Source organism: Musca domestica, unplaced genomic scaffold, assembly GCF_030504385.1.
Source record: "Musca domestica strain aabys unplaced genomic scaffold, Musca_domestica.polishedcontigs.V.1.1 19, whole genome shotgun sequence".
NCBI lineage: Eukaryota > Metazoa > Arthropoda > Insecta > Diptera > Muscidae > Musca > Musca domestica.
The window spans coordinates 3,955,835-3,982,982 of record NW_026712245.1 but is presented as its reverse complement, the minus strand read 5'-3'; the positions used below and the strand labels follow the sequence as shown (position 1 = coordinate 3,982,982).

Genomic DNA, 27,148 nt, shown 5'->3' with positions numbered 1-27,148 from the left:
AGAAATGGTTCGAAAAGTAAAGAAGCGACTTGATCGAAACTCGCGTCGCAGTGTCCATTCCATTCGGCAAATATCGAAAAATGAGCTCGGGGTAAAGCTATGGAAATTCCAAAAAGTGCAAGAACTTTTTTTTTCTCATCGGAGAAAACCAAATTCGGCAGGGTTTTCTCCGATGAGAAAACATTCGTTGTCCAGCAGTTTGTAAACAAACAAAATGATCGTGTTTACTTCCCAAAGAGGTCAGCTGCAATTTTGCACCTTCGATTGACCACCAGAACTCAAGCGCCGGCAATGGTGATGGTGTGGGTCGCCATAACAGCCGGTGGTCGCTCTCTGTTCGTATTAATCGACCGTGGCATCAGAATAAATGCCGCATATTATCGCGAAAATATTCTGGAGGGTGTATTAAAGCCTTGGGCACGCAAACATTTTGGCCGCAGACCTTGGACATTCCAACAGGACTCAGCACCATCGCACTCAGTTCGCGTCACCCAAGAATGATTATAAAATGAGGTTCCTCGCTTCATTTCCAGCGCACAATGGCCACCAAAATCTCCGAATACTAATCCGTTGGACTATTATGTCTGGATATTTTGGAAAACAAGGTTGGCACTAAAAAAATACCAAAGTGTCGATCACCTCAAGCGATTCGCCGGGAATGAGCCAAAATACCGCAGAGCAACATTCAGGCAGCGTGTGACGTTTTCATTGGCCGTTTGAAGACCATAATTCGTGCCAAAGATGATCGATTCGAGCAAATCTAGACTTATTCTAAAATTTGGAGCTATTTTCGAAATTTTTTTCTTTAATTCAATAAAATTAAAAAAATGTAAAAATTATGGCTTTTGACTTTGTTGCACTTTTTTATCTCACCCTGTATGTATTAGCATGGCACAATTACATAAGCTAGAACAAAGCAACGATGGGAATGCTTATTTGAAATTACATTATCTACTTAATTTTATCATGGGTTTACCTAAACACGCAAGGTAAGTAACATGGTACAATTTTTTCAAGGTAACTCATTTCAAGTAATAATATCTGTAGCTCATTTTATCAAATTTAACTAATTTGATGAAAGCTTCCCCTCTCTGACTTGTGAATATACAATAGATTTACGAATAAATAATTTTATAATAAGTTGTTTATCTTACATCATTAATTAAATGACCCATGTTTAAGACTTGTTCTTCACATCAAGAAACCAAACGTCATAATTTCATATTATCGAGCCTTTACTGTATTTACTAAATACTACTCTCCTTACACACTCCGCTCTCCAAACATATAATACGAAGATTACATTTGCAAGCACACACACAGACATGTGGTTGCTTTATGCATGACGCGCTAACAATTTGATGCGGCGTCGGTAACAGTCGGCTGACTGTATATCAACTGTCTAGCTACGACAGACGAACGAACGAGCAAACTGTATGCCATAGAGCACTGTACAATATTCCGACGACGCTGATGTTTGTTATTAAAAACAGAGGACGATAACAGATTGTGTTCAGTTTATTTCGTACAAACAATCATCGAGGGCGGCCGACAACTAAAAAGAGACAACGAAAAGCATATAACCAAATGAAAGACGAAAGAGAAAATAAAAGAAAAAACAATGTGAATATAGCGCAAGTAGCTCAGAGACGGCAATTCGATGCCTTGTTTTACAGTTCTTAACTAAAAGTTAACACAGTTTAATAATGACGAGAGCCTAACGTAAGATACAGGGATGGAAATGTCCATTGTCCAGTTAACTTTGTTTAAATGGTGAGAAAGTTAACTATTGATGACGAATGGTTTACCAAATATTTTCGTTTTATGAAAATTGTAATTAAAAACCTATTTGGCAAGAACGAGGCCAGAAGTTACGTGTACGATAGCGTTAGCGGATGGGTACGGTTTTGCGTTAAGCTTTGAACACAATTTGAGGTTTCGTTAAAAGAAAACGAAGTGGCATGAAGAATAGCCCGTTGAAACTGTCATTGTTTGTCACTCGAGTTACATGAAATTTTAATGTCACTGACGCAAAACCAGGAGTAAAGCGTTGACGCTGTTTTCCCTTGATAGTTTGCTAAGAAATCTAGAAGTATAAACAATATTCAAAACATGAAGAATTTGGTACATTAAGCCAAATTTTATAAGCCCCGGTTTACAACGAGTTATTTCATGAAATTTGTCCGCGAAGCAAGTGATGTTTCTTATAAAAACAAATAACGATCCATCTCACTTTAAAAGACATTTGAAAAATGCAACTCTGTTGGTTTTGTTTATTTTTAATTTTTAACTAATTTCTTGTACTGGGGAAAACCTGCGAAATAAGAATGGAATTTTGGGGTTATTCTACAAGATTGAATCTAAAATAGTAAGACATTACAGTTTTATCCCAAAATTCTACAATGCGTTGTTCATAAACGTCGAAAACATGCATTTATTTTCCAACCGAATTTGGAATAATTTCAAATTATTGTATTTTTTTATTCTAAACAATACACAGAATGGAATTGGAAAGAATAAGGGCACCAAAATAAAAAAAAATTGTATTTAGGGGAAAACTTTGTTCTACCTTCTGTAATTTTTTAATGGATTTATTTACACTTTTTCCTGTCATGGAAATGTCAAATTCGATATTTTGTTGTTGTTGTTCCACTTTAGCTCCCCCAAAATTCCTGGTGTAAAAAGTTTCTAAAGAAAACATGTAAAATAGCGAAATTTTTACTACATAGCATCGTACAATAAGGAGGTAGAACAGCTTCGTAAAACTACAGAAATACAGTCCTGAGGCTATACCCGCTTCCTGTCAAATCGGAATGCAAGAAGTTGTTTTCATTTATTCAATATTTTTCCTAATTTTATAAATCAGTTAAACAGCGGGAAAAATGTATGAAATTCCTGGAGTTTCTTTCAAAATTATGATATAGACATTTCTATCTTTCAATTCCACGGAAAAAAACTGGCGAATAGCTTTAATACGCGTCTCGCAATTTACGCATCTTCCAATCATTGATTTTGAAAATATTTTGTTTTTATTTTTCAAATCAATAAATATATACACAAAATTGGCAGAAGTCGGGCACACTTAGAAAAAAATTGTATTTAGCTGGTAGCACTACCTTACCTTTTTGTTGTATCATGCTTCATAGCAAAAAATTTAAACTCGACATCGCCTTTCGTTTAAAAAACACCATAGATTTTAACAATGAAATAGCCTTTGATTCGGAAAGTCCATTACATTACTGAAAGAAAATAAGTAGAATTTATTTTATATTCTGTTCTAACAAAAAAATATATTTTCGAAGTTAATGGGCATGGTAGAATAAAGATGGTAAAGCTGCGCAATCATAAGTTTACTTTTTTTTAATTTTTTCTTTGACAACGTATCATTGATGAAATGTTTATGCGTAAATCCATTAAATTTACACAAATCAGGGATGGGAACTTGCTTTCTATTCAGCTAAAATTTCACTGCACAGAAAACAGGTTTCCATCTCTGATTTGTGTATATATAATGGATTTATAAATGTACCATAGTAAAATTATGAAGCTAAAGTCATTTCCAATAAACCATGGTAAAATTAAGAAGTTAAGGTCATTTCATAAAGCAACCTTGTCACATTTCACTACATAAAAACAGGTTCCTATCTCTGATTTGTGTATATACAATGGATTTATAAATACAAAGTTTGACGATGAAATGTTGTCAAATGAATAATATTTGAAAAAATTGAATAATATTTGAAAAAATTTACCTTGTCACATTTCACTGCATAGAAAGTTGGTTCCCATCTCTGATTTGTGTATGTACATTGAACTTATATATGTATATATATACATTTTGATAATGAGATGTTGTCAAATGAATAATTTTGAAAACATTTTTAAACATATGATTTTATGACTTTACCTTCTTGATTCCACTACGAAATATACATTACATTTTGTTATTTTCACCGAATTTTCGAATTTTATAAACTAATGCTGTTTAAGAATTTCTAGAATGGCAACATTTCATCTACGATAACTGATTTTTCTTTTATGATATCGAAAAAAAATTGCAAAACTAGTATATTCTTGCACGTTCTGGAACAGAGCTAAAATCTTAGCATGCTTTAAAAGACAGTTTGACACAATAAGACTCTCCTAAAGATTTGCAATTTCCCTATTTCCTCTATTCCAAAAGTTGTACAGTAGAATTTTACGCAAGGTACAATTAAATTATAAATTAGAATTCCCAGCTCTGCATTTTCTGTAATTTACATTTTGTATGTATACAATGGATTTATAAATATTGATTTTGACAATGAGATGTTGTTAAATTTATAAATTTGGAAAAGATTGTAAACATATGATTGCATGACATTACCTTCTTAGTTCTAAAGTCATTTCAAACAAGCATTCCCACCTTTGAATTTTCTGTAATTTACCTTGTCAAATTTCAAAGCATAGAAAGCAGGTTCCCATCTCTGATTTGTGTATGTACAATGAATTCATAAACATACATTTCACCATGAGATGTTGTCAAATGAATAATTTTGAAAAAAAAAATGTAAAAATATGATTTCATGACTTTACCTTCATAATTCTACCATGCCTTTTTTAATTACACTCTTTATAGAAAAATAATCGAGTCTTTGTTATTTCGTCTTTATATGTTATATCTCCGGGATTTTCGATGACTTTAAAGTGCACATTTATGTGACTTTGTCAGAATATCGAATGGAAAGTTCGACAGTTCCCTATTAAGGGTTTTAATTGCTTCACGTCTAATGTATATTTTTTCTGCGATATTATTATTATTGCAAAAAGGATTAAAATTGCAATCAAACATTACGAATAAAACATACATCCATATATATACATACATGGTGTGCGAGATAGTTGCAAAGCGTAGGTGTAATGATAACTGGGTGAATTGCTTGGGAATTCAAACATTCTAAGAACGCCGCCAAAAGATTTTTTTACATGAAATTAGTCATGATTTTTCACATACAAACATACATATGCATGTATCTTCGCATATACACATGTATGAATCTATCTTCGTATGGCATACGATATTTTTTACATCTTCGGCTTCGTTCGTTTATGCTAGCTTTTTTGACCAAGCAATTTGTACATTTGTACGAATGCGTGCTGTGCAAATCTCTCATAGAATCATTTTACTGGTGATTAGTCAGTTGTTTTGTGAATGAAATCATAGCTTTTTCATCACTACGACTTGCAATATTTATGGCGTACACAATGTTACACATGAACACATACCTATATTGTTTTGTTGTATTTATAAATATGTATGTGTGTGTGTTTGTTCAACACACTCACACAGAAGTATTTTGGTATGAATTTATTCTTCTTTCTTTTACATACAAGTACAGTACAGATGTCATCAACCCACATTTCCGAGGCAGTCGTAAATATTAGGCTGTGTCGAAATAATAACTTGTTTTATAATCTAAGGCTATGTTCACACAAATGCCATTTATGGCACGAATGATGTCACTGTCATGATTTATTTGAGGTAAAATTCATTTAAATATAGGTGCGCCAAAAGGATCACGATAATGCAATTATTATGATAAAGTGTTCGATGGAAACATAGCCTTAGCTCGGTGGACTCGGTGAATAGCCTCCTTCTAACTTAGAATAAGAAAACATATAAAAATCTACTTATATTTTAAAAAAATATTTCAATTTTTTTGACATATCAATGCTCCCACGCGTTGATGCATCTACCTGTATTCTTCTGCCATGGTATGGAGAGTATATTAAGTTTGTCATTCCGTTTGTAAAACCTCGAAATATACATTTTAGACCCTACAAACTATATATATTCTTGATCAGCATTAAATTCTATGTCGATTTAGCGATGTCCGTCTGTGGACATCCTAACGAAATGAAGTAGATTGATACAATTTTACTCAAATGTATATTATGTCTGCAGGACTTTTGGTATTGAAAATGGGTCATGTAGGTCCAAGTTTTGGTATAGCCTCCATATAATGACACCTCCTGATATTCGGTATTTTGATGATTTTAGCGACATTATTCACCGAAATTGTTTCAAATTTGGTAGTTGAAGTTCGTAATGGATGCTACAGCCACAGAAAGAGAAAATTGTCTGTGCAGGTCCAGGTCTTCGTGTAGGCCCCATATATCAGTACCTCCCGATACTCGGTATTTTGATGATTTTAGCTACATTATTCACCGGAATTGTTTCAAATTTGGTATTTGAAGTTCGAAATGGATAATAAAGCCTAAGACAGAAAATTGACTGTACAAGTCCACGTCTTCGTATAGCCCCCATATAATGGTACCTCCCGATATTCGGTATTTTGATGATTTTAGCGACATTATTCACCGGAGCAGTTTCAAATTACGTATTTAGAGTTCGTAATGGGAACTACAGTGTGTGACAGAAAATTGTCTATGCAGGTCGAGGTCTTCGTAAAGGCCCCACATATCTGTACCTCCCGATATTCGGTATTTTGATGATTTTAGCGACATTATTCACCGGAGTAGTTTCAAATTAGGTATTTAGAGTTCGTAATGGGAACTACAGTCAGTGACAGAAAATTGTTCTTCGTATAGCCCCTATATAACGGTACCTCCCTATATTCGGTATTTTGACGATTTTAGGTACAATACTCACCGTTTAATATAAGTTTCGAATTTGAATATAGTAATGGCTTATTAAACAATGCCTATGAAGGTCCGCGTCGTTTAGACCCCAATACAACGGCTATATTCGGTATTTTTAAGATTTTAACAGAATTTTTAACGGATTTTATTTTTTGAAAATTGCCAGATTCGTTCCATTTGGTGGAGAATATTCAAAGTTAGGCCCGGCAGCTTTTTTACTTATTTATTGCTAAAATATTCTCGGTTCTTAAACCTACAAGAATCTACTGCTCTTGCATTTTTTTCGATATCACCACTGTGGCGGAAGTATGTATATATTTGTGTATCATACGTCCAATCATATTTACAATCCTAGTTAACAGATTCACATGAAGGTCACCACCCTATTACAACATTCTTGTGTGTCTATAGAGAGACCTCAGATGGCCTAGGCCATAAAAACTCATATGTTTAGGTTTTAGATACAAGAAATATTCTCCGGATAAGAATGTAACTGTTAGTTTATAGATATGTAATATCCTTTTTTGAACTCGTACAGTAATACAAATCACGTCCCATATTCACATTTATTTTAATTCTTAAAACCCACCTACACTCATGCACATTTAAGTTAGTGTTCCATTGAGATGCTCAATCATTTACATGGACGCTAATACCCCTTTGCTGCTTCTTCTGTCACCCTGATAAGGATTATGCAGTCAACAGTCTTTCATTGCAGGTGTGGACAACAATTGATGATGATAATAGACGGACGCACGTTACAATCGTCATATGAACATGCTTACATATTAATAACAACTACCTGATATTGGTGAATATATGTACCCCTTGCCAATCCGCCTATAACATTGAAGAAACACAGCTACCATACTATACTTGAATTTCCCCGCACACATTTTAATTACCACTCTTAACATTTGTTACTACACAAAGAAAATAGAGAAGAAGTACAAATGAGAATCAGTCAAGCAACTGCAGCGGCGGTCGTCATCGACCCACTATTATCATATGGAAACTGTACATCGGTTCAAGTGTACACACAACCATTGTGTTTTGTTGTACCTGTAAATGTACAGTAGAGAACAAAATTGTTGCAATGATATGATGGCTAGGTAGTATTTTGGTGATACAGTTTACGCGGCAAAACTATGTTCCTAGTCGTTTCGTTGCACAAAATATATTGACAGTTTTAGAAGATAACGATATTTTTTTCTTGTTATCGATTAGATTTTTGAACCAATTCCTAGTAATCAGGTATTCAATCATTATATGTTGACTTTACTTTCAGAAACTTATGTTATTCGTTGTTTATTTCTTTTTTCTCCATATTGACTAACATGTCCCAATATTTCGTACACACAGTCCCAAAATCAAAATTCCGAACTGCTTACTTCATTCATATACGAGACATTGTCACCTAGAATCTCAATACAAAAAAGGCGCCAAAAATGTCATGCAACTTATTGCTTCTCTTAAAAAAAAAACATGAATGTAATTGATCTTTCAACTATTTATATACAGCGACATAGTGGATTAAATTTCACATATTATGTTTTCTCGGAGTTTGACCTTGCAAATTTCGCCAAGAACACAGAGTCTTTCTAAATTCGTATAGGATGTACTTTATGATCAGTATATTTATATAAAAGATACAAGTCATCTGCAAACATAAACAGTTATCCATCCGTAAAATAAAACATCGAGAATAGCATCACATTTAGAATAAGTTTACATTTGTTCGAATTCGTCACCTTTGGCACGATTTATGGCCTTCAAACGGCCAATGAAACTGTCACAAGCTGCCCGAATGTTGCTCTGCGGCATTTTGGCCCATTCCCGGTGAAGTGCTTGCATGAGGTGATCGAATTCCATCACGAATAACTTTTTTTTCTGGAAAATTCTAACCAAAAAGCTTTTATACGCTTGTAAACAATATAATACGCTGTCACTGGAATAATTTTAACAGCTATCGGACGAGTGGCTTAGAAATGACAGCAGTCTAAAGTTGGTTGCAGTTTTTACATCTCACCCTGTATTTCCCACTTACCCAATTGCTTCACATTTGTTAATTGTGCCAGACTTCCCTCAGGTGACATGGGGTCTAGCACAAAAAGAACCGTTTCTGTACTGCAAAAAGTTACAAACTCTTCACTTTTTTTTAAACCGAAATAGCTCTCTCTTCTTCCATTTACATGTTCTCTTTACAAACTTTTTACATCACGAACTTGAGCGATTAAAAAGTTTCTCAAAAGTGAAGCAAAGATTTTGAAAGTGATTGAATCGACGTAGACTAGCAAGAAACGAATAAAAATCAGCTTTAATAGAACCGAATTATTCGGCAATGTTCGGAACAGTGTTGAGTGAGATCAACGGCTATATACATGACACCATTTCCGTGTGGGCTAGGATTTAGAGAGCTAAAAGATTCTTTAACAACGGGAATTTATTTATTGAATCTTATAAACACAATGATATTCTTAAAAATACTTATTTTACAAATGCAACAACACATTTGATCTGTTCCATTACCTGCAAGAATATACTTTTTTGCGATTTTCTTCGATATCATAACCCTTATGATGAAAATCGGTTATCGTTGTAAAAACTTTTACATTCTGGAAGTTCTGAAACAGAGCAATTGTTTTCTTTTCATATTCGGTAAAATTTTGTGCAACACTGTATCAAATGCTTAAACTATCGACATTTTAAAAACTTAATGACACTAACAGACTACCATATATTTATATATATATGAGTATTCATTTAATCTGTTGTTTTCATTATTGAGTTGAGGTTACCTGAGTAAAATTCGGAAACGAAAAGCAAGCAAAGCTTATCGAAAGCTTATTTTGATGTTAAATAGAACAATAAAACCAAACGATTCTGATAATGAATATCGAGGCAAACAAACAACGACCAGTACGTACAGGCATCACAACATTCCATAGCAGTGCGGATGGATTGATACTGACCGACTTGTACAATTGCCGTATTAAATATAAATATATATCCCCATTAATGATATGATATATATGTTATGATCTATATGTTTTATGAATAATAAAAGATCTCAGGGGAAAAGATAGATCAAATATAATACTTTATCAAGTGCAGGTTGTATAGTTTTAGAAAATACATTCCATTGTTGATCACTTGACTTTGTAAAGTACATATTGAGTGTATTTCTTTAATATCATTATATGAACGACCCTCTGAAATACCACCAGTCACGCATCAAATTTTAATCCACTTGTCGAGAACCCATAAGCGATTTTGAACCATCTGTGGGAAGAGAATTTTATGTATAACTATAGAGTACACACTTAATATTGCTAAATAGGGTACATACCATCGAAAATATATTCCACTACAAGCTTCTTTATTATCCTCAGTAACTGCCCTACTTTTTGATATTGCAATTATCCTATCAATTATTACTTACGACTTTTTGAAGTAATTGTATCAGCAAAGAAGAGTTGTCAAAATGGTAAAATATATTTACTATTTGGAATTTTTCCTTTTCCCAGTTTACCATTGCTATTTTATGGTACCGAGTGCAACTATGCAATTGTTATTTCTGATGTTATATTTCAAATATTTTAAATTAGAAAAAAATGTCACCTATTGTGTGATATAAAATTGAAATAAAAGAGATTCCCTCCGCAAAAAAGCTGCTACGAAAGTTGTACAAATCATACAATCATTTTTTTTTTTCATTCATCAAACTTACCCCGCGCCAACATACCTTCCTACAAACCGCCCGCAAACCATCATCATGAAATAATGCTATACTGCCGGCCGGTCGCATTAATGTAAACCCTACATTTTAAGCGCTTTTAACCAGAATGGACACATTATTGAAGGCAAAGTAAGATGAAAGATGTCCAAGCAAAATGACAAACATTCACATCCATCTATTCATCCATTGATCCAACCAACCAACCACCTTCTTCTACTAATGCTAGACGTACAGTGACTGTGTACATTTAACGTCAATACAATTTTCAAATTTACCGCCAAACATCATTTTCCAATCTCTGAGCCAACTGTACTCATGAAACCCTAGCAAATTTTGTATGAATTTACTCAAGAAACCCATTTGCCTGGTCATTTTCTGGGCCAGATTTGATCAGATTTTCTCAAAAGACCTCTCAAAATAAAGAGCGAATTTTTCTGCTCCCCATGAGGTCAGTTCGGGCGGGATCCAAATACGGCGAAGGTCCCAAATCGGGTCAAAAGCCCCACAACCTCAAAGACTTTGAAATTCAGCATTTCGTTATACGGTCACATTAACTTTGCAATGGAAAAGACGCCTTCAGTCGATTACGGACATTCAACGGGTACACATCTCTTGGTGGTTGAAAACGAAGCTAACTACACGCGTCGTTGTTCATTGTTTTCTACCAAAAGACCTCAAGCAAGCGAGCGAGCATTTTTCTCTGAAGCGAAAACGATTGTTTTTGCATGAACACATAGCCACATTATAAAAACAGAAACAGATTGCAAACATTTCAAGAGTACATTTAGCCGCAGCCAGCCATTCATTCATTCACTCAGCTACCTACCTACCTAACAGATTGTTTTGTGTGTGCACCACTAACAACTGAACAACTAGCCACCACATAGAGCTGACATTAGAGGGATAGAGAGGCAAATATAGGTGGCTTGTTGTGCGCTCATACCCCCATCTACACTGAGTAGAAAAAGTCTTTCAATACTTAAATACACACCGCTAACGTAAAAGTTAAACAGTGTGTCTGTGTTGCTCGTTGGGTACGGTTCTCGGTGCGAGGAAATCTGTAAAGAAAATATTCAAAAATAACACAAAATATTTCAAAGCGAAATATTGAAAAATATAAAACAAAAATTTTTGTAATAAAATTACAAAAAGTGAAGCATACAGCCAAGAAATATAACAGAAGTTATATAATTTGAAATTTAAAAAATATTTAAGTTTTAAATAAACAAAAATAAAACACATCATGTCTGCCGCCACAGAACAACAAAATAACGGTGATGTCGCTGTTGAGAAAGTTGCCGCCGATGCAGTTAAAGAAGATTTAAAATCAAAGAAACCTGCCGTTGTCGATAGCAAACCCGCGGCGGCTGATAATGGAACAGCGTCAAAGGATGAAGCAAATGATGAGGATGATGCCGCACCCGCAAAAGAACAAGTTAAAGGAACAAAACGGCCTGCCGAAGTAAGTATTGACCAAATGTCCTTTAAAATATCCTGTTATTAACAAAAATAGGTAATGACCCCGTGTATAACATTTGTAGTGGCAAAACAAGACCTCAATTGATTATCGTTTTTAATTACTTGTCTCTGATAACATTCTAGAATTGGGGTGGTGTAGCGCTGTGGGTATATAGAGACAAACAAGCCAGCCTGACTGCTGCTGCTTGCCTATCAAGTTAGCAAACAAGCCTGAAAAAGGTGGTTTTGGTGCCAGATATCAGTCTATGGGAGGAGAGTACAGAAGAACAAGAGTGTAGAATACTTTTAGGACATTCATCGTAAGCGCGCGCATTTTATCCCGTTTCTTTACTCGGCTACTAACATCTTTATATAAACATTACAAATGTTGAAGGAGAGATGCTTTACGGTTGAGATTTGTGTGTACCTACATACCACAACCCGCCTATCTCTGACAAGGATACATCATCTGATTCCTTCTAGAAAAGGATGTTTTCATGGAATTTAAAAGAATATATTTCTCTTGATAAATTGAATACAAATTATTCAGTCAGTTTCACTAGAAATTCATTCATTGCAAATGATAGCCATCATTTTATCCGGCCCACTTATAATAGTACACACACAGGCACATTTTATACTGTAAACGACAGCGTTGAATGTATACATAAACACTTGTATTAAGAATACAAACCATGCACTAACAGCGACAGCAATTAAGAATATCAAGCGTTACCAACATGTAGGATTTTTTTTTTCAAAGGAACCGGCCGGCAGCTCTACTTTTATAATAAAAAAATCTACTTTTAAAATAGCTACATGTCCGGTTCCAAATGTGAAAAATATTTCTCACAATTTGTAGGAACCTATCAGTAAAATTTTGTATTCTGGGAAATTCCACTTTAGAATAGACATTGCTTTTTCATAATTGTCCTAGTTAGAAAGAGTAACGTTGTTTTGATTTAAGGTTTATTAATTTTTCACGACATCATTAAGTTTTATATTTAGGCGCTCTTTGATCATTTGCGCACACATACGAATGAACACGTTTCATTTCGTAGTAAATACAAAAGCATGGTAAACTCTACATGTACAGTCTCTGGTAAATATAGCAGAGGGACGCCGCCACCATACACTCTCTTTTTGTTTTTTGTTTTCTCGTTTTGCTATATTTTTTTTTTGTTATTCACTTGTTTTCTTTTTGTACACATACACACAAACTCAAAACAGAAACTTGAAAATGTGAATTAATTTTCTGTTATTTTTTTGGTTTTGTGCAATCAAAATTTTATTTGAAATTTATAATTTATTGTTTTGTTTTAAGAGCAGAGTGATATGACGAATGCACTCATTTGTCAAGCTGGGTGAGAGATATAGGAGAGAGCAATACAACAAGAGATAACAATTGAAAGACAACAATTTGTAAACAAATAATTGTGGGAGCTCTTTCAAAGTATAAATATCCCACTCTCTCTCACCTCTTGGCATTCATTGCACTTAACAACATTGCAATAACAAGGCGCGCACACACTGTAAACAAAACGACGATACATAACGCCGTCGCCGCCAGAGTTGACGACGGCGTCGACGTTTATATACAATGAATGATGCCTAACGTGCAAATGTGATGCATGCACACGAATACATATGTATATATGTGTAGTATATAGCCGGTGTCTGCTGCTGTAACATCGCCCTATATATTTTATGCGTTATTTCTCTTGCGCTATTTCCTTTAGATGATTGTGCCATTTTCGTTAGTTTCCTTTTGTGTATTTGGCTATCATATTTTCTTGTGTTCTCATGCATGCATACAAGTGCATTTGTTTGTGGGCAGGCAGCAGACAAGGGATGTAGTAATAAAGGGATTGAGCAAAACATCAGAATGTACGAGAAGAAAACAATTTTAACGTAAATTTAACCGCGAGTCGTCGTCGTCGGTTAATTCACCCTTAAAACACATCCGCACAATTTACAACAGAGGAAGTTGAGAAATGTTTGCGGCTATTGTTTATTCTGTTATAAACACAAAATGTTTATGTCTGTTAACCAGTAAATAGTGTGTTGTATTTTTAGTGTTAGCTCGGAGAGGGTGTTAAATGTCTACATTCAAGTACAGTTTGCTGAGCTGTGTAGCGATAAAACTCTAGTTCTTTCAGATTGTTATGAACATAAATTATCGAATTAAACTATGAACGTTGTTTACATTATCTTCGTATTGGAGATATTTATGTAAGACACGTACGTACCTATAAAAGACAAACGTTAGAGCATGTTAAAATACTAACGTTCTAAGTCTTAAAACTACCATTGTTATTTTTATGTTAAAAAATATTAGAGGTATACAAATTGAGAAAATCTGCAAGGGACCAAAAAAAAGGTTTACGCTTTTATATACTCTCATGCGAAACTAAAAATATGCCGTACAGGGGTTATTATCTTCAGTTTAATTGAAACAAAGCTTCGTTAGTTATATATTTTTTCTTAAGTATTTGCGTGGTTACTAATTCTTTCATTCTTGTTTCCAGGCTAAAAACTCTGAATCAAAGAAAGCCAAGAAAGACAAACCAGTTGATGGCGATTCTGATGATGAAGAAGTAATAGATGAAGAGGGCAATGAAGGTGACAGTGATATCGAAAGTGATGAATATGATATCCCATACGATGGTGAAGAAGATGACATAGAATGTGAAGGTGAGTTTCGTATAATATAAAATATATAATTTCAATACACCTATAAGAAATTTAAAAAAAAAAAAATAATAATAAATAAATAAATTATGTACCTTCAACTACCATTTACTAATTTAATTTTCCAATTTCGTTTCAGATGAAGATGATGAAAATGATGATGGTTCGGGTTCTGATGACCAAGCGTAATAATAATAAAGTAGTCAAAACATCTTAAATTAATAATTATTGCAAAAGAAACAAAAAGAATCAACAAAAATCGCAAAACACACTAACAGTTTAAACAAAGAGAAACAACATTTTAAAAATATATATACACTATATATATTTTTATGTTAAGAAATAATTTTATTTCTTATATTTAGTTTGTATTGTGTATGAATGTGTATTTCATTCTGTTTTTTATATAAACATGAGCAAAAACCTACTTTTTATTTCGACAAGAAAAAAAGGAGAACAGAACCACATTTGATTTTTCTTTTTTTTCGCTCTATAATATATATGTTTAAGTCATCTTTTTTATATATTATTTAAAATTATATATATAATTTAAACATAAACAACTTAAAATGAAAAAATACAAAAAGTAAACACAAAACCATTAATTAAGCATTAGACGTTATATCTGTAGCTATAAAAAAGAGAAGAAAGAAAAAATACAAACAAAAAGTATTTAAATAAAACAAAATTATAAAAAACCAACACACACTTGTATTGTTGTATGGGTATTTTTTTTTTGTCTGAATAAGGAAAATGCGATTTTCTTTGTACACTTTGCACACACATATCCCCTGATTTTGTGTATTGGGTGGATGGATGTGTGTAAACGTAATTTTTTCTATGACGAAATATTCATTGTAAGAATGAAACATTTTCGATTTTTTTTCTTTGCAGTCACAATTAGTAATATTTTTGTGTGTGTACAGATTCAGCACGTTTTTCTCTAGAACAAAATTATTATGAATTGACTCACAAATGTAAATATAATTTTATTTTTGATGAAATATTCATTTTGAAATAAGACATTGTCTTTATATAGATTAACGAAACGAATGCCCAAGGTATTTGCAATATTAAATGAAATACAATTACTTTCGGGGCTTTCGTTTTAAGCATAGAAGACCAGACACAAATTAAATATAAATTCACAATTCTTCTAAAGATGGGCAAAATATATTTATAAGTATAGGCAATTGTATATAAGGCTTTCAGTTTAGAGGAGTAGAACAATTTTCTGCTTGCTAATAACGGAAGTTTCAAATTTGTCCTATATTCGGGATTTCACACATAATTCCTTTTCATATAGGGTGAGATGAAAAAACTGCAACAAACTTCAGACTGATGTCATTTCTAAGCCACTCGTGCGACAGTTGCCAAAAATGGTAATAAAATGAGGTTCCTCGCTTCATTTCCAGCGCACAATGGCCACCAAAATCTCCGGAAACCAATCCGTTGGACTATTGTGTCTGGAGTATTTTGGAAAGCAAGGTTGGCACTAAAAAATACCAAAGTGTCGATCACCACAGGCCATAATTTGTGCCAAAGTTGACAAATTCGAACAAATCTAAACTTATTTTAAAATTTGCTGCTATTTCCGAAACTTTTTGCTTTCATTCAATAAAATTTGAGAATAAAAATGTAATAATTATGGCGTTTGACTTTGTGAAAAACCCTAAATAAAAGCAATTTTTTTTTTGATTTCGATTTTTGTACCTTTTAAAACTACGTCATCTTGTATTTATAATGTACATAATGAGGAAAATCTAGGTTATATCAAAACCAATTTATATTGTACGGATTTAAGAGCTTTAGTGAATCTCCGACGTGGCTATAAGAATCCTATATATTCAGTATCAGTAACGATTTTTTTACCTCTTACATGTATCTTCACTGGTGTTTCTCAGTAAAAATACTTTAAATGTCATCTGTCCTCGTGATGTCTTAATATTTGATACGACATCTTGCAAAGTATCTTTTAAAGTTTCATATCTAATATACCTATACATTTACCTATGTAATTCTTTTCTAAAAATAGTTATAAAATTTATATTATTCCATAGGCATACTCAAATTTACTTAAACAAGTGGGTTCATGATTTCAATATTCAGTGTATACACACATCGTGGCATGTATGCCAGTGTGTGCATATTGATACAATAAGTAATCAATATTTACGGCAACGATAAGGCATATTAAATACTACACACCCGTCAATAAACCCCCACACAAACACACTAAGGACACGACATTAAACAGTTAATACCTAAATCACCATTATCATTTTCTACCCCATACCACAGCAGATTCGTTGTTTGTTCCTACATAAAATGGGGATGGAAATGTGGTGGTAATTTATACGTGGTGAAAATAGAAGCCATCATATGTACACGTTGTAGGCTGTGTATGAGGTGATGTTATGTACAGTTCCACTTTTCAAGGGATAAGTTGGAAAACAAAAACTCGGCTTAATTTGAAGAAATGAAATTCATTTGGTCAATGTTGGTAATATTTTTTTGTTTTATACCTTTCTTTAGTACCGGAACATAGTGTCAATTTTCAACTAATGGAAATATCGAAAATAACCTTTTGCAGCCGTTGCTAAATATTTGCACACAACGGTATAGATACAGCATAACCGACCGGCCGACCAATAAATATAACGACAGCTGTTACCGTTCTAACGATAACCAACCAATCTGTATTCAATCAAAAATAAAGGGATTTTTTCACAACACTGTTTACCGCCATGGAATGGAAGGTACAGTTTTAGTGGGAAAATACAAGCGGACAATCGGCATGGATATTTTTGTCGTTAATACAGCTGTCGATTTGGTAAGCGTTCTATGCTAGTCAAACGCACACATACTCAACAAAAATAGGGTGAGTGACTAAGGAACATATTCAGGAATATTCACAACATAAAGGTCAGGTAAAAGGCATTTGTACAAGGTTATTAGGCAACGATTGCACCTCTCCTCGCTGAAGGTCAGAAACATTTGGTAAAGAAGAAAATGGAAAATATTTATTGGGAATTGTTGTACAGTAGGTGCGTGAAATGCGTGTTTTCATAAAACATTCCTCAAAATATTGGTGAAAAAAGGACACTTAAACGCCCACAAATAAAAAATACAACAACAATTTAATATACATAAATAGTATGTATGTATGAGGATGTTGTGTATTGAAACGATGACCTAAAACTCTATCCATCCATGGATATTCAAACTGTACATTGTTGTTGACAATTATTTTCAATTAATTAAAGAATGATTTAGGGGGGAAATTCTAAACGCAAGCTTAAAAAACCTATTTGTTTTCTAGATAAATATTAATTATAATGAACATGGTACAGGGTGATATAAAAAACTGCAACAAATTCAAACGCCATCATTTTTACATTTGTTTTTAAATTTTTTGGATGAAAGCAAAAAATTTCGAAAATAGCATCAAATTTTAGAGTAAGTTTAGATTTGTTCGAATTGGTCAGCTTTGGCACGAATTTTGGCCTTCAAACGGCTAATAAACCGTCACACGCTGCCCGAATGTTGCTCTGCGGCCCATTCTCGGCAAAGCGCTTGCTTGAGGTGATCGACACTTTGATATTTTTTAGTGCCAACCTTGCTTTCCAAAATACTCCAGATACAATAGTCCAACGGATTGGTATCCGGAGACATTGGTGGTCATTGTACGCTGAAAATGAAGCGAGGAACCTCATTTTGTAACCATTTTTGGCTGGCGCGTGCTGAGTGCGATGGTGCTGTCCTGTTGAAATGTCCAAGGTCTGAGGCCAAAATGTTTGCGTGCCCAAGGCTTTAATACACCCTCCAGAATATTTTCGCCATAATATTCGGCATTTATTCTGTATATACATATATATTTATGATACACGCTTCCATGCAATGAAACCCCCAGATTATAAGGTTTCTTTCCAAATTTCCATCCAAATAGCCGATATTCTTCGCGAAAAATGACAAGTAAATAAGCACCTAAATTCGCCAAACCGAACCTTTAATACACTCAAAAATTTAGATGGAAATCGCAAGAAACGAGTCCGTTGAAAAATACTGTTAACATTTTAGAAATTCCGAATATCAGGTCTTACAGTTATGTGGGATTGTAAGAAAACCGGTGCCTCTTACGAACTCTGAATTCCAAGTTTGATTCCGAATATAGGGAGGTATCGTTATACGGGGGTTATCTCTGTGTGAATGTATTATCCATTACGAACTCCAAATACCAAATTTGATACAATTCTGGTGAAAAATGTGACACAACTCATCAAATTAGCGAATATACAGTTATATGGGGACCATACTAATTCTAGGCAAATATGTTTACTACATATAGGTAACATAAACTGAAAATGTACATCAAATTCTGTTCAAAAACGTGACTTAAACAGCCAAAACAACTTAAATCTGGTGGTAAATTTACATGGGGGCTATATCAAAATGTAGACCTATAAAGCCCATTTTCAATACCTAAAATATATCTCAAGAAAATTGTATCAACCTACTTCATTTTGTTCTGAAGATCGAGTGATTGCACAAACTTAACTTACTGAAGAGTATAAAAACAGCAGGTAGTGCTTCCTTGATTCTTGTCCACATTGTTCTTAGACTGGGCACATGTATTGTAGCTTGGAAGCTTTGAGTCATATTTTTATATGAGTTCGACTTAAGCCGCATCCGCCCAGTTGTGTAGATTTAAATTTATGAAGACCAGAAAGAAAAATACCGCGCAGGAAAAATCTGAATATCAGGCCGAAGGGCGTCTACTTAAAAAAATATTCAATTTAGTCCGTGTTGGCCATATCTTAGAAGATAAAATAATAAGCCGCGCCCAAAGGGCCGCTACTTAAAAATATATTTAATTTAAATATAATTTGATTCGCGTAGCCGGTGTTGGACACATCAACCGTAAAAATATGTTGCACCAATTTTGAAATGTATTTCGGAAGCATTCAAATTAAGGAAATTAAGAATTATAATTTTCATAAAAATACTTACATATATGACAACATTTTAAAATTCGTGGATATTTTGTTTTAACAAATTATGGCATTTTCGGCAATATCTTTATGAAGACGCCTCCAAAGAATTTCTACGAAATTTGTTCACTTTTTAACAAACACAGCCGTATTTCGTAATGAACACAACTACAGAACAAAATGAACACAGCTAAATTGCTTTGTGTTCAGTTAGTATTGTGGCCGTTATAACTAGTTACTAGTTGGTTTTTGTTTGTCCTTCTTGACTTGATTAATACATTGTAACGTTGTAGCATCCAAACAGAAAAAAATGTATTTATATAATATTAAATTTCAAAACATAGTATACCACATGGTACAATAAAAAGGTAAGGCAGATACCAGCTGATTAAATTTTTTTCTAAGTGTGCCCGACTTCTGCCAATTTGTGTATGTATTTGTTGTTTTGAAAAATGAAAACAAAATATTTTCAAGACCAATGATTGGAAGACAGGTACATTGCGGTTCGCGTATTAAGGATATCAACCAGTTTGGCCATGAAATCGAAAGATTGAACAGTTTGAATCATATTTTTGAGAGAAAATCCAGACATTTAATTAATTTTTCGCGCTATTAACTCATTTTAAAAATTAGGGAATATATGAAAAAAAAAATGAAAAAAAAACTTGTATATAATTTTGAATGAATCTGACAGGAAGCGGGCATAGCCTCTGGGCTGTAATTCTGTAGTTTTACGAAGCTCTTCTACATCCTTATTGTACCATGGTATACCATAGGTTTTTGTGCATTTTGGTTTCAATTTGATAGGAATGTTACCTCCCCCACCATTTCCTAGTGACTGCTTGAAATGTTTCACGATTTTTTCCTACAGCTAGCCACAATGCATTTAGGGAAATTTGGCAAGCTTTAAAATTAAACATTTTAATAATTTTCATGCAGCATTTTCAATTGAATAATTCAAATTTCAAAAATGTAAATATCTGAAATTAAAATAATTTAATAAAAATTAATTTTGTTTACATTCTTGGATACGTAACAGTGCGAATACCGTTACTTACATTCATTTCTTAATTGGTTTTGAATTGTATTTGTTGTAGTTTTGTTTCTACCCTCTAAAATTATACCATGTATTTTTCTACCATGCAACTGGAAGAAAAGATGGGAACTAAGAACAAAAAAAATGAAACGGCTGAATTTAGTTCCGATAGTCCCAGTCATTGAACCGTTCCTCTGAACTATACTGCTCTTGTGTTTTTCATTCTGAAACTTTTCAACAACATTCCATTCCATCCAAAAAACAATGGATAAAGACTCGGATAGCACGGTCACATCGCTGGACGAGAACACCGAGAATTTTTGCAGTAATCAAACGCGAGATATTCTAGCAGAAGGCATTTTAAATCATTTCAAACCTGTTGTGGAGAAATTGGATGAACGTATACAGGCTACAAGGCAGGCTCAACAAGAACTAAAGACACAATTGGATAGTTTGTCAGCCCAATTGAGGGATATTGAGAAAGCTCAACATAATATTCCTGAGTTTTCCGATAAAGTTAAGGAATTGATAAACGTTAAACACAAAGTGACGGTCATTGCGAATATTCTTATCAGTAGTCAGGAGCGTTTGGCAGGTCTGCACAAACTAATAGAAAAGGAGCAAAGGAGAAGGCAAGCTCTCCTGGATTCAGCCATAAGTACAAATATTTCCTAGATAAAACTAAGGAAATCACAACACCACTAACCAAAGCAATATTTAACGGAAACGACAAGAATATGGATACGCCACATATCGACCATTTAACTTCTCAGGATTATGATCATGTTTATGAACCGGCCGAAGATTCCTTTCTATTACTGGATGCACTGGAAGCAGATTTGGAGTTTATAGAAAATGAGCTGAAACCTGTGGTTTGCTTGGAAATAGGACCCGGAAGTGGTATAATAATAACAGCTATTGCCAAACGACTGCAAAACACAATATGCATGGCCTGTGATATAAACCCATACGCTTGTCGTGTTACAAAACGTACTTGCCTACGGAACGAAACCCATGTAGAATGTGTACGGGGTAGTTTAACAGATGCCTTTAAACCAAATGCAATAGATCTATTGATCTTTAATCCGCCATATGTGGTGACAGCAGATAATGAACTTGAAACGTCTGATAAATTTGGTGAATGTACAAGTGGTAATCTTGTACATTCTTGGGCTGGTGGTAAACATGGTAGACGAATTATAGATATTTTATTGCCGCAACTGGATCATATACTATCGGCGAAAGGAGTTTTCTACTTACTGCTGCTGCGTGAAAATAAACCTGACGAAATAATGGAACAATTGAGACAACTCGGATTTCAAAGTAAAAAATTTATGGAGCGACGTATACCGGGAGAATTCCTGTATATTTTGAAAGTACAACGCTTGGATTCGTAGTGTAATGATAATTGTTTAAAACATCCAGTGCGTGATTTTTTGAAATAAAATTGTAAATTGATTAATATAAAATTTGGCTATTGTAGACATGGCACAATAAAAGGTGTTAAAATAAAGCTAACTTTAAAAAGCAAGTTTTTCATTGGATTCGAAATAGAAGTCCGCTGGACTTTTTATGAATTTAGGATATTTAAGTTAAAGTGTGCAAAGAAGTAAATTTAACAGTTGATTTACTTACAGTTTGCAGATTCCATGGTAGAAGAATACTGGTAAATGCAACAACGCTAGGACGCGTTGATCTGTCAAATATGTTTTGTCGAAAATAAGTAAATTTTTATATGTTCTCTTATACGACGAACCAAACGGAGGTTGTCATGATATTCATTTTTCAACAGATTTTACACATTTCAATAATTTTTCATTCAAAATTTTAAATACCAAAATTGGTTTGACAGTTTTTTTGTCCCATCAGCTGTGTCGATGCGACTATCTGTATTATTCTACCATGGCAGTTTCGTAATGTTTAAAAATTGTTGGCAACAAACATGGCCTAAAGGTCGGCCAGTAAGCCCATCTGACAAGTTTGCTGTCAAAAGACATATTAGGTGTGTCTGGTTACCCTAAAATTTGTAACAATTGTTGCAAATTGTTACTGGAAGTCGTCTGTTAACACAAAAGTTCTGCAAAAGAGCGCCGTTCGAGAGAGTTGTTTTCTGAGAACTTGCAAATTTCTTTGTGCAAATATTTGCAATTCTTCTGCATATTTCGGCAAGAAACATTTTTAATTTAAACGTAAGCACAATTTGTTTTTTATTTTTCGATTAATTTTTAATTTTTTCGTTCTTGATAAATCAGGTGATCGCTTGCAAGTTTTTGAAGGGATTCCGTCTGTTTACTTTCCGCAGGAGAATAAAACTACCTCACTCTCTCAGAAAGAAGTTGGTGGACCATTCCTGCAGAAAAATTACAATTTGACCCAATAAGACTCCTATTATACCACAATTTTCACTTTTTGTTACAAAAAGGAGGTAACACATTTTTGCAAATTCTGTTAAAATACAACCCTGATGTCATGTCCTCTTTGCGTCAGAATTATTAGAAAAACATCTCAACTCTCGTTTTTTCGCAATTTCCGAACGCTATATCTCTGGAATTATTGATTTCCTAAAACAGAAGAAATGCCGATGTTATGGTAGACATGCGGTAAACATTTTGATTTCATTCCCAAAATTTGGCAAACGATTGTTTGTGTTTGCCAAGCCACTTTATTTCTTTCAGTCAACCAAGACAGCATGACACCATAAAGAATCGATAATTCATAAAAAATCGATGACATAAACGAAAATATATCGGGATTTTTTTTATCCCTAGGGGGAAGAAGAAGACCTAACTCTGACAGCTACAGCTAAAAACGACAAGTTCCAGAACGAGAAAATTTTAAGTTTTCCCCCTAGGTTTTGTGTTTGAAATATATGTAGAAATTAAAAAGGTAACATAGATATTTGACACATTAAAAGTTCAACAAGAAACTATGATGGAGACAGCGCCCACCGCTGATTTGGTATATCAGGGAATATGTACACTCTTCCACAATCAGAATCCCAAGGAAAAGGAAAAGGCCAACAAATGGCTGGAAGAGTTTCAAAAATCGGTGAGTTAGATCTTTTCTGGGTGGATAAAAGAAAAGTGTATTTATTCTTGAAAATATGTTCTAGATTTACTCCTGGACAATAGCTGATGAATTGCTGCAACAAAAGAGAGATTTGCACTCATGTTACTTTGCTGCCCAGACAATGCGCAACAAAATACAAAATTCTTTTAATGAATTACCATTGAATTCACACGAATCATTAAGGGATTCGTTGATTGCGCACGTAGGACAAATCACCAATGACACGGATACAATTATAGTGACTCAGCTGTGCTTGGCCGTTGCTGATTTGGCCCTTTTAATGGCCTCATGGAAGCAGCCCATAATCGATCTGTTGGATATGCTTTCGCCACAACCTCAATCGGTGTGGCCGCTGTTAGAAATTTTAACCGTGATACCGGAGGAAATTGATTCACGATATCTACGCTTGGGGGCTAATCGCCGTGAGGAGATTCACAAGCAGCTGGATGCTGCTGCACCCAAAGTCATGGATTTTCTTTGTATGTGTATGCAACAGCATGCCGGTGAAAGTGTTGTTCAAGAGAAAATTGTGAATTCAACATTGCGGTGTTATTGCGCATGGGTGGCAATTCAAGCTATTCCACTCCAGCAGGCGGCGCAAAATCCTCTCACTCAGCAAGTATTTCAGTTGCTTAGCATGGAGAATACATCACGTAAATTGCACGATTCATCGACTGAGTGTCTGTGTGCTTTACTGAGCTGCATGGAGGCCAATAGTGGGCGTGACACCCTGGATCCGCAATTGAAAATGCAAATCTTTAATGCCGTCTTTATGCTAGAAACATCCTACCACACATCGGTGGGCATGGAAGATATCGATAAAATTATGAACTATTGCCGCATTTTCACTGTGCTCTGTGAAGCATTTTTCTATGAAATGTTTGCCAACGAAGATATACCTCATTATTCCATTAAGGGTTTGGATTTAGTGCTCATCTGTGTGGGCCATTATGACTACGAAGTGGCGGAAATTACCTTTAATCTTTGGTATCGTTTGAGTGAGGAGCTCTTTCAGCGGAATAACGATAAGCTGACTTCGCATTTTAAACCACACATAGAACGATTGCTGGGTGCTTTATATCGTCTGACACAAATGGAACCTGATCAAGAAGGATTGATTGATGAAAATGACAGTTTTAATGTGAGTGAGCTGGGCAGACAAGAAATAAGTTAAGAAATAGTTATTAATTATTAGTTTTGTTCTTTTAGGATTTTCGACGAAAGGTTTCTGATCTAATCAAGGATGTTGCATTTATTGTGGGGTCTGGAAATTGCTTTAAACAAATGTTTTACAAACTCCAGGAGCCCGGCTGTACATGGGAATCAACTGAGTCTGCACTATTTATTATGCAAAATGTAGCCAAAAATATTATACCGTAAGTAATGAACCCCACCCCGTGGCGGATCACTTGATTAATGACAACTTATTTTGTTTAGTGATGAAAATGAAGTTATACCCAAGGTTGTGGAGGCAATTATAAATCTTCCCGAAAATACCCACATAGCAGTACGATACACCTCAATTATGTTGCTGGGTGAACTGTGTGACTGGATAGAAAATCATGCAGAAAGTTTACAGGCTGTTTTGATTTTCCTATTGAATTCGTTGCAGCAGAAAAATGGTTTGGCAGCTGCAGCGGCTATTGCATTGACCTCAATTTGCGCATCGTGCCGCCAGAAAATGATTTATCACATAAGTGGTTTAGTGGAAATAGCTAGAAGTTTAGATAGCTTTGAAATCAGCAACGACTTGGCAATTGGCCTGCTAAAAGGCATATCATTAATACTGTCCCGTCTGCCGAAACAACAGCTGGAAACTGCAATGCGAGAAATCATATCATTCCAGTTCCAGCCCTTGGCCATCATGGTGGAAAGCACTGCAACGGCGCCCATTTGTAAGGGCGAACGTACAGATCCTGCGTATTGGGTGGACAGGGCATGTGCAGTAATACGTCATACCAATCCTGATGTTAGCGACAATGAAATCCATCCCACATTGAATATACTCACCGAAGCTTGGCCCTTGATATCGCGAGTAATGGATAAATATCAGAGAGATGTACGTGTCATGGAGCGAACTTGTCGTCTAATACGCTATAGTGTGCGCATGGTGCGTAAACAAGCCTCAATGTTAGTTGAACCTCTCATCCATCAAATGGTCACCTTGTATGCTATGCATCATCACAGTTGCTTCCTGTATTTGGGTTCGGTATTGGTTGATGAGTTTGCCAAGGTTGAGGATTGCATTAATGTGTTATTGGTAATGCTGAAATCGTTTATAGAGCCCACCTTTAAGATGTTGCAAGTGGAGAATGGCTTGAAAAATAATCCCGACACTGTTGATGACTTTTTCCGTTTGTGTTCGCGATTTATTGATTGTTGTCCTTTGCCATTTTTGCAAAGTACGTTGGTAACGCCAATCTTCCAATGTGCCCTACTGGCATGTACTCTGGATCATCGTGAAGCAAATTCATCTGTAATGAAATTCTTTTGTAACTTATTAAAATGGGGACGTAGCAACAACTACAAACTACAGGAATGCAAACCCCTGGTTCGAGAAATAGCCGAGCAGAATGGTGAAGCCCTAGTTATTAACTTGATACAGGCATCAGTGTTTTGTTTGCACTCTTATATGCTGCCTGATGTTGCCGAAGTCCTGACCGAGCTAAAGGATGTTATAAGCCACGAACAGATGGAGGCTTTGCTGAAAGTTGCACTACAAAGTTTGCCAAAGAAAAACAGTGGAGGCTATGTGACAGCCACAGACGCACAATTATTGGATTTCCAGGAGGCGGTTATGAAGTAGGTTGAAATCAATCGAATTAAATACTTGAATGTTTTGCTAATCCCTTTTAATTCTTGCAGGTCAACAACAACTAAATCCGTAACCTTGGCTTTGAAAACCTTTACAAGATTATATCGCTGAAAATATTTTGCGAGAACATAAGTATGTCTATTTGGCCCACATATGGACTGTAACTCCACGACGCCCCCTCCCCCTAAATTTTAAAATTTGAAAAATGAAAATTACCATCATCAATGCTACTCATTCATTTCTCAATAGTAATTTATATATTTGTAAATGTTTAGTTATACTCTTCTTCTAATTTTATTTTAACAAAATATGTAATTTGTTAAAAACATTATTTTTTTTAAGAATCCAAACTACCGTCAAAGTAAATGTAATACGTTTATAATTGTAAGTTATGCAGTGTTTTTTAAAAACCAATTGAAACGATGTAAAATGAAGAAAAGCATAACTATTTTTAATAGTATGTGTGGAAATCTAAAAACAAAAATGGAATCTTTTAAAATACCATAGAACGGAGATTTTTTGAAGCAATTACAAAAAAATACAGACCTATTAAATTTTTAGTTTTAAATTAAAATAGAAAAATACTATGGAAGCAGATAAGTTAATGTGTTAATAAAATGGCATCGATTGAAAAAAAAATGATCCAACAAATAGTGACAAATGTTACAAGTGCACACAATTGTTGTTTTAAAATATGACACGCACGT

At 34.4% G+C, this 27,148-nt stretch overlaps 4 protein-coding genes and 2 long non-coding RNA genes across 7 annotated transcripts; 4 read left to right on the top strand and 2 right to left on the bottom strand.

Annotated features, from left to right (window-relative positions):
- Nucleotides 1-852: 852 nt before the first annotated feature.
- LOC109614140 (uncharacterized) lies at nucleotides 853-22,980 on the bottom strand. Of its 2 annotated transcripts, none has more exons than XR_009341991.1 (3): nucleotides 22,193-22,980; nucleotides 3,122-3,239; nucleotides 853-1,555 (listed from the first exon to the last, which is right to left on the bottom strand). It is a non-coding gene; the product is annotated as an uncharacterized LOC109614140 (long non-coding RNA). The 2 variants fall into 2 exon arrangements; XR_009341990.1 differs by lacking the exon at nucleotides 22,193-22,980 and adding an exon at nucleotides 19,541-19,767.
- On the bottom strand, nucleotides 9,708-10,602 carry LOC131801974 (uncharacterized). Its single transcript, XR_009341989.1, has 2 exons — nucleotides 9,992-10,602; nucleotides 9,708-9,924 (listed from the first exon to the last, which is right to left on the bottom strand). It is a non-coding gene; the product is annotated as an uncharacterized LOC131801974 (long non-coding RNA).
- On the top strand, nucleotides 10,949-15,232 carry LOC101888736 (bacchus). The gene is made up of 3 exons (XM_005191022.4): nucleotides 10,949-11,843; nucleotides 14,368-14,533; nucleotides 14,670-15,232. Exons 1-3 carry the CDS (start codon nucleotides 11,625-11,627, stop codon nucleotides 14,717-14,719), a joined length of 435 nt encoding a protein of 144 aa, XP_005191079.1. The 5' UTR covers nucleotides 10,949-11,624; the 3' UTR covers nucleotides 14,720-15,232.
- On the top strand, nucleotides 20,780-21,232 carry LOC131801973 (SNAPIN protein homolog). The gene has a single exon (XM_059121161.1). It carries the CDS (start codon nucleotides 20,822-20,824, stop codon nucleotides 21,230-21,232), a length of 411 nt encoding a protein of 136 aa, XP_058977144.1. The 5' UTR covers nucleotides 20,780-20,821.
- LOC101888916 (methyltransferase N6AMT1) lies at nucleotides 21,295-22,084 on the top strand. The gene has a single exon (XM_005191023.4). It carries the CDS (start codon nucleotides 21,295-21,297, stop codon nucleotides 21,952-21,954), a length of 660 nt encoding a protein of 219 aa, XP_005191080.1. The 3' UTR covers nucleotides 21,955-22,084.
- A 332-nt stretch (nucleotides 22,981-23,312) lies between the features above and the next one.
- Nucleotides 23,313-27,120, top strand: LOC101889273 (transportin-3). The gene is made up of 5 exons (XM_005191025.4): nucleotides 23,313-23,605; nucleotides 23,670-24,767; nucleotides 24,836-25,002; nucleotides 25,064-26,428; nucleotides 26,492-27,120. Exons 1-5 carry the CDS (start codon nucleotides 23,486-23,488, stop codon nucleotides 26,550-26,552), a joined length of 2,811 nt encoding a protein of 936 aa, XP_005191082.2. The 5' UTR covers nucleotides 23,313-23,485; the 3' UTR covers nucleotides 26,553-27,120.
- Nucleotides 27,121-27,148: the final 28 nt, after the last annotated feature.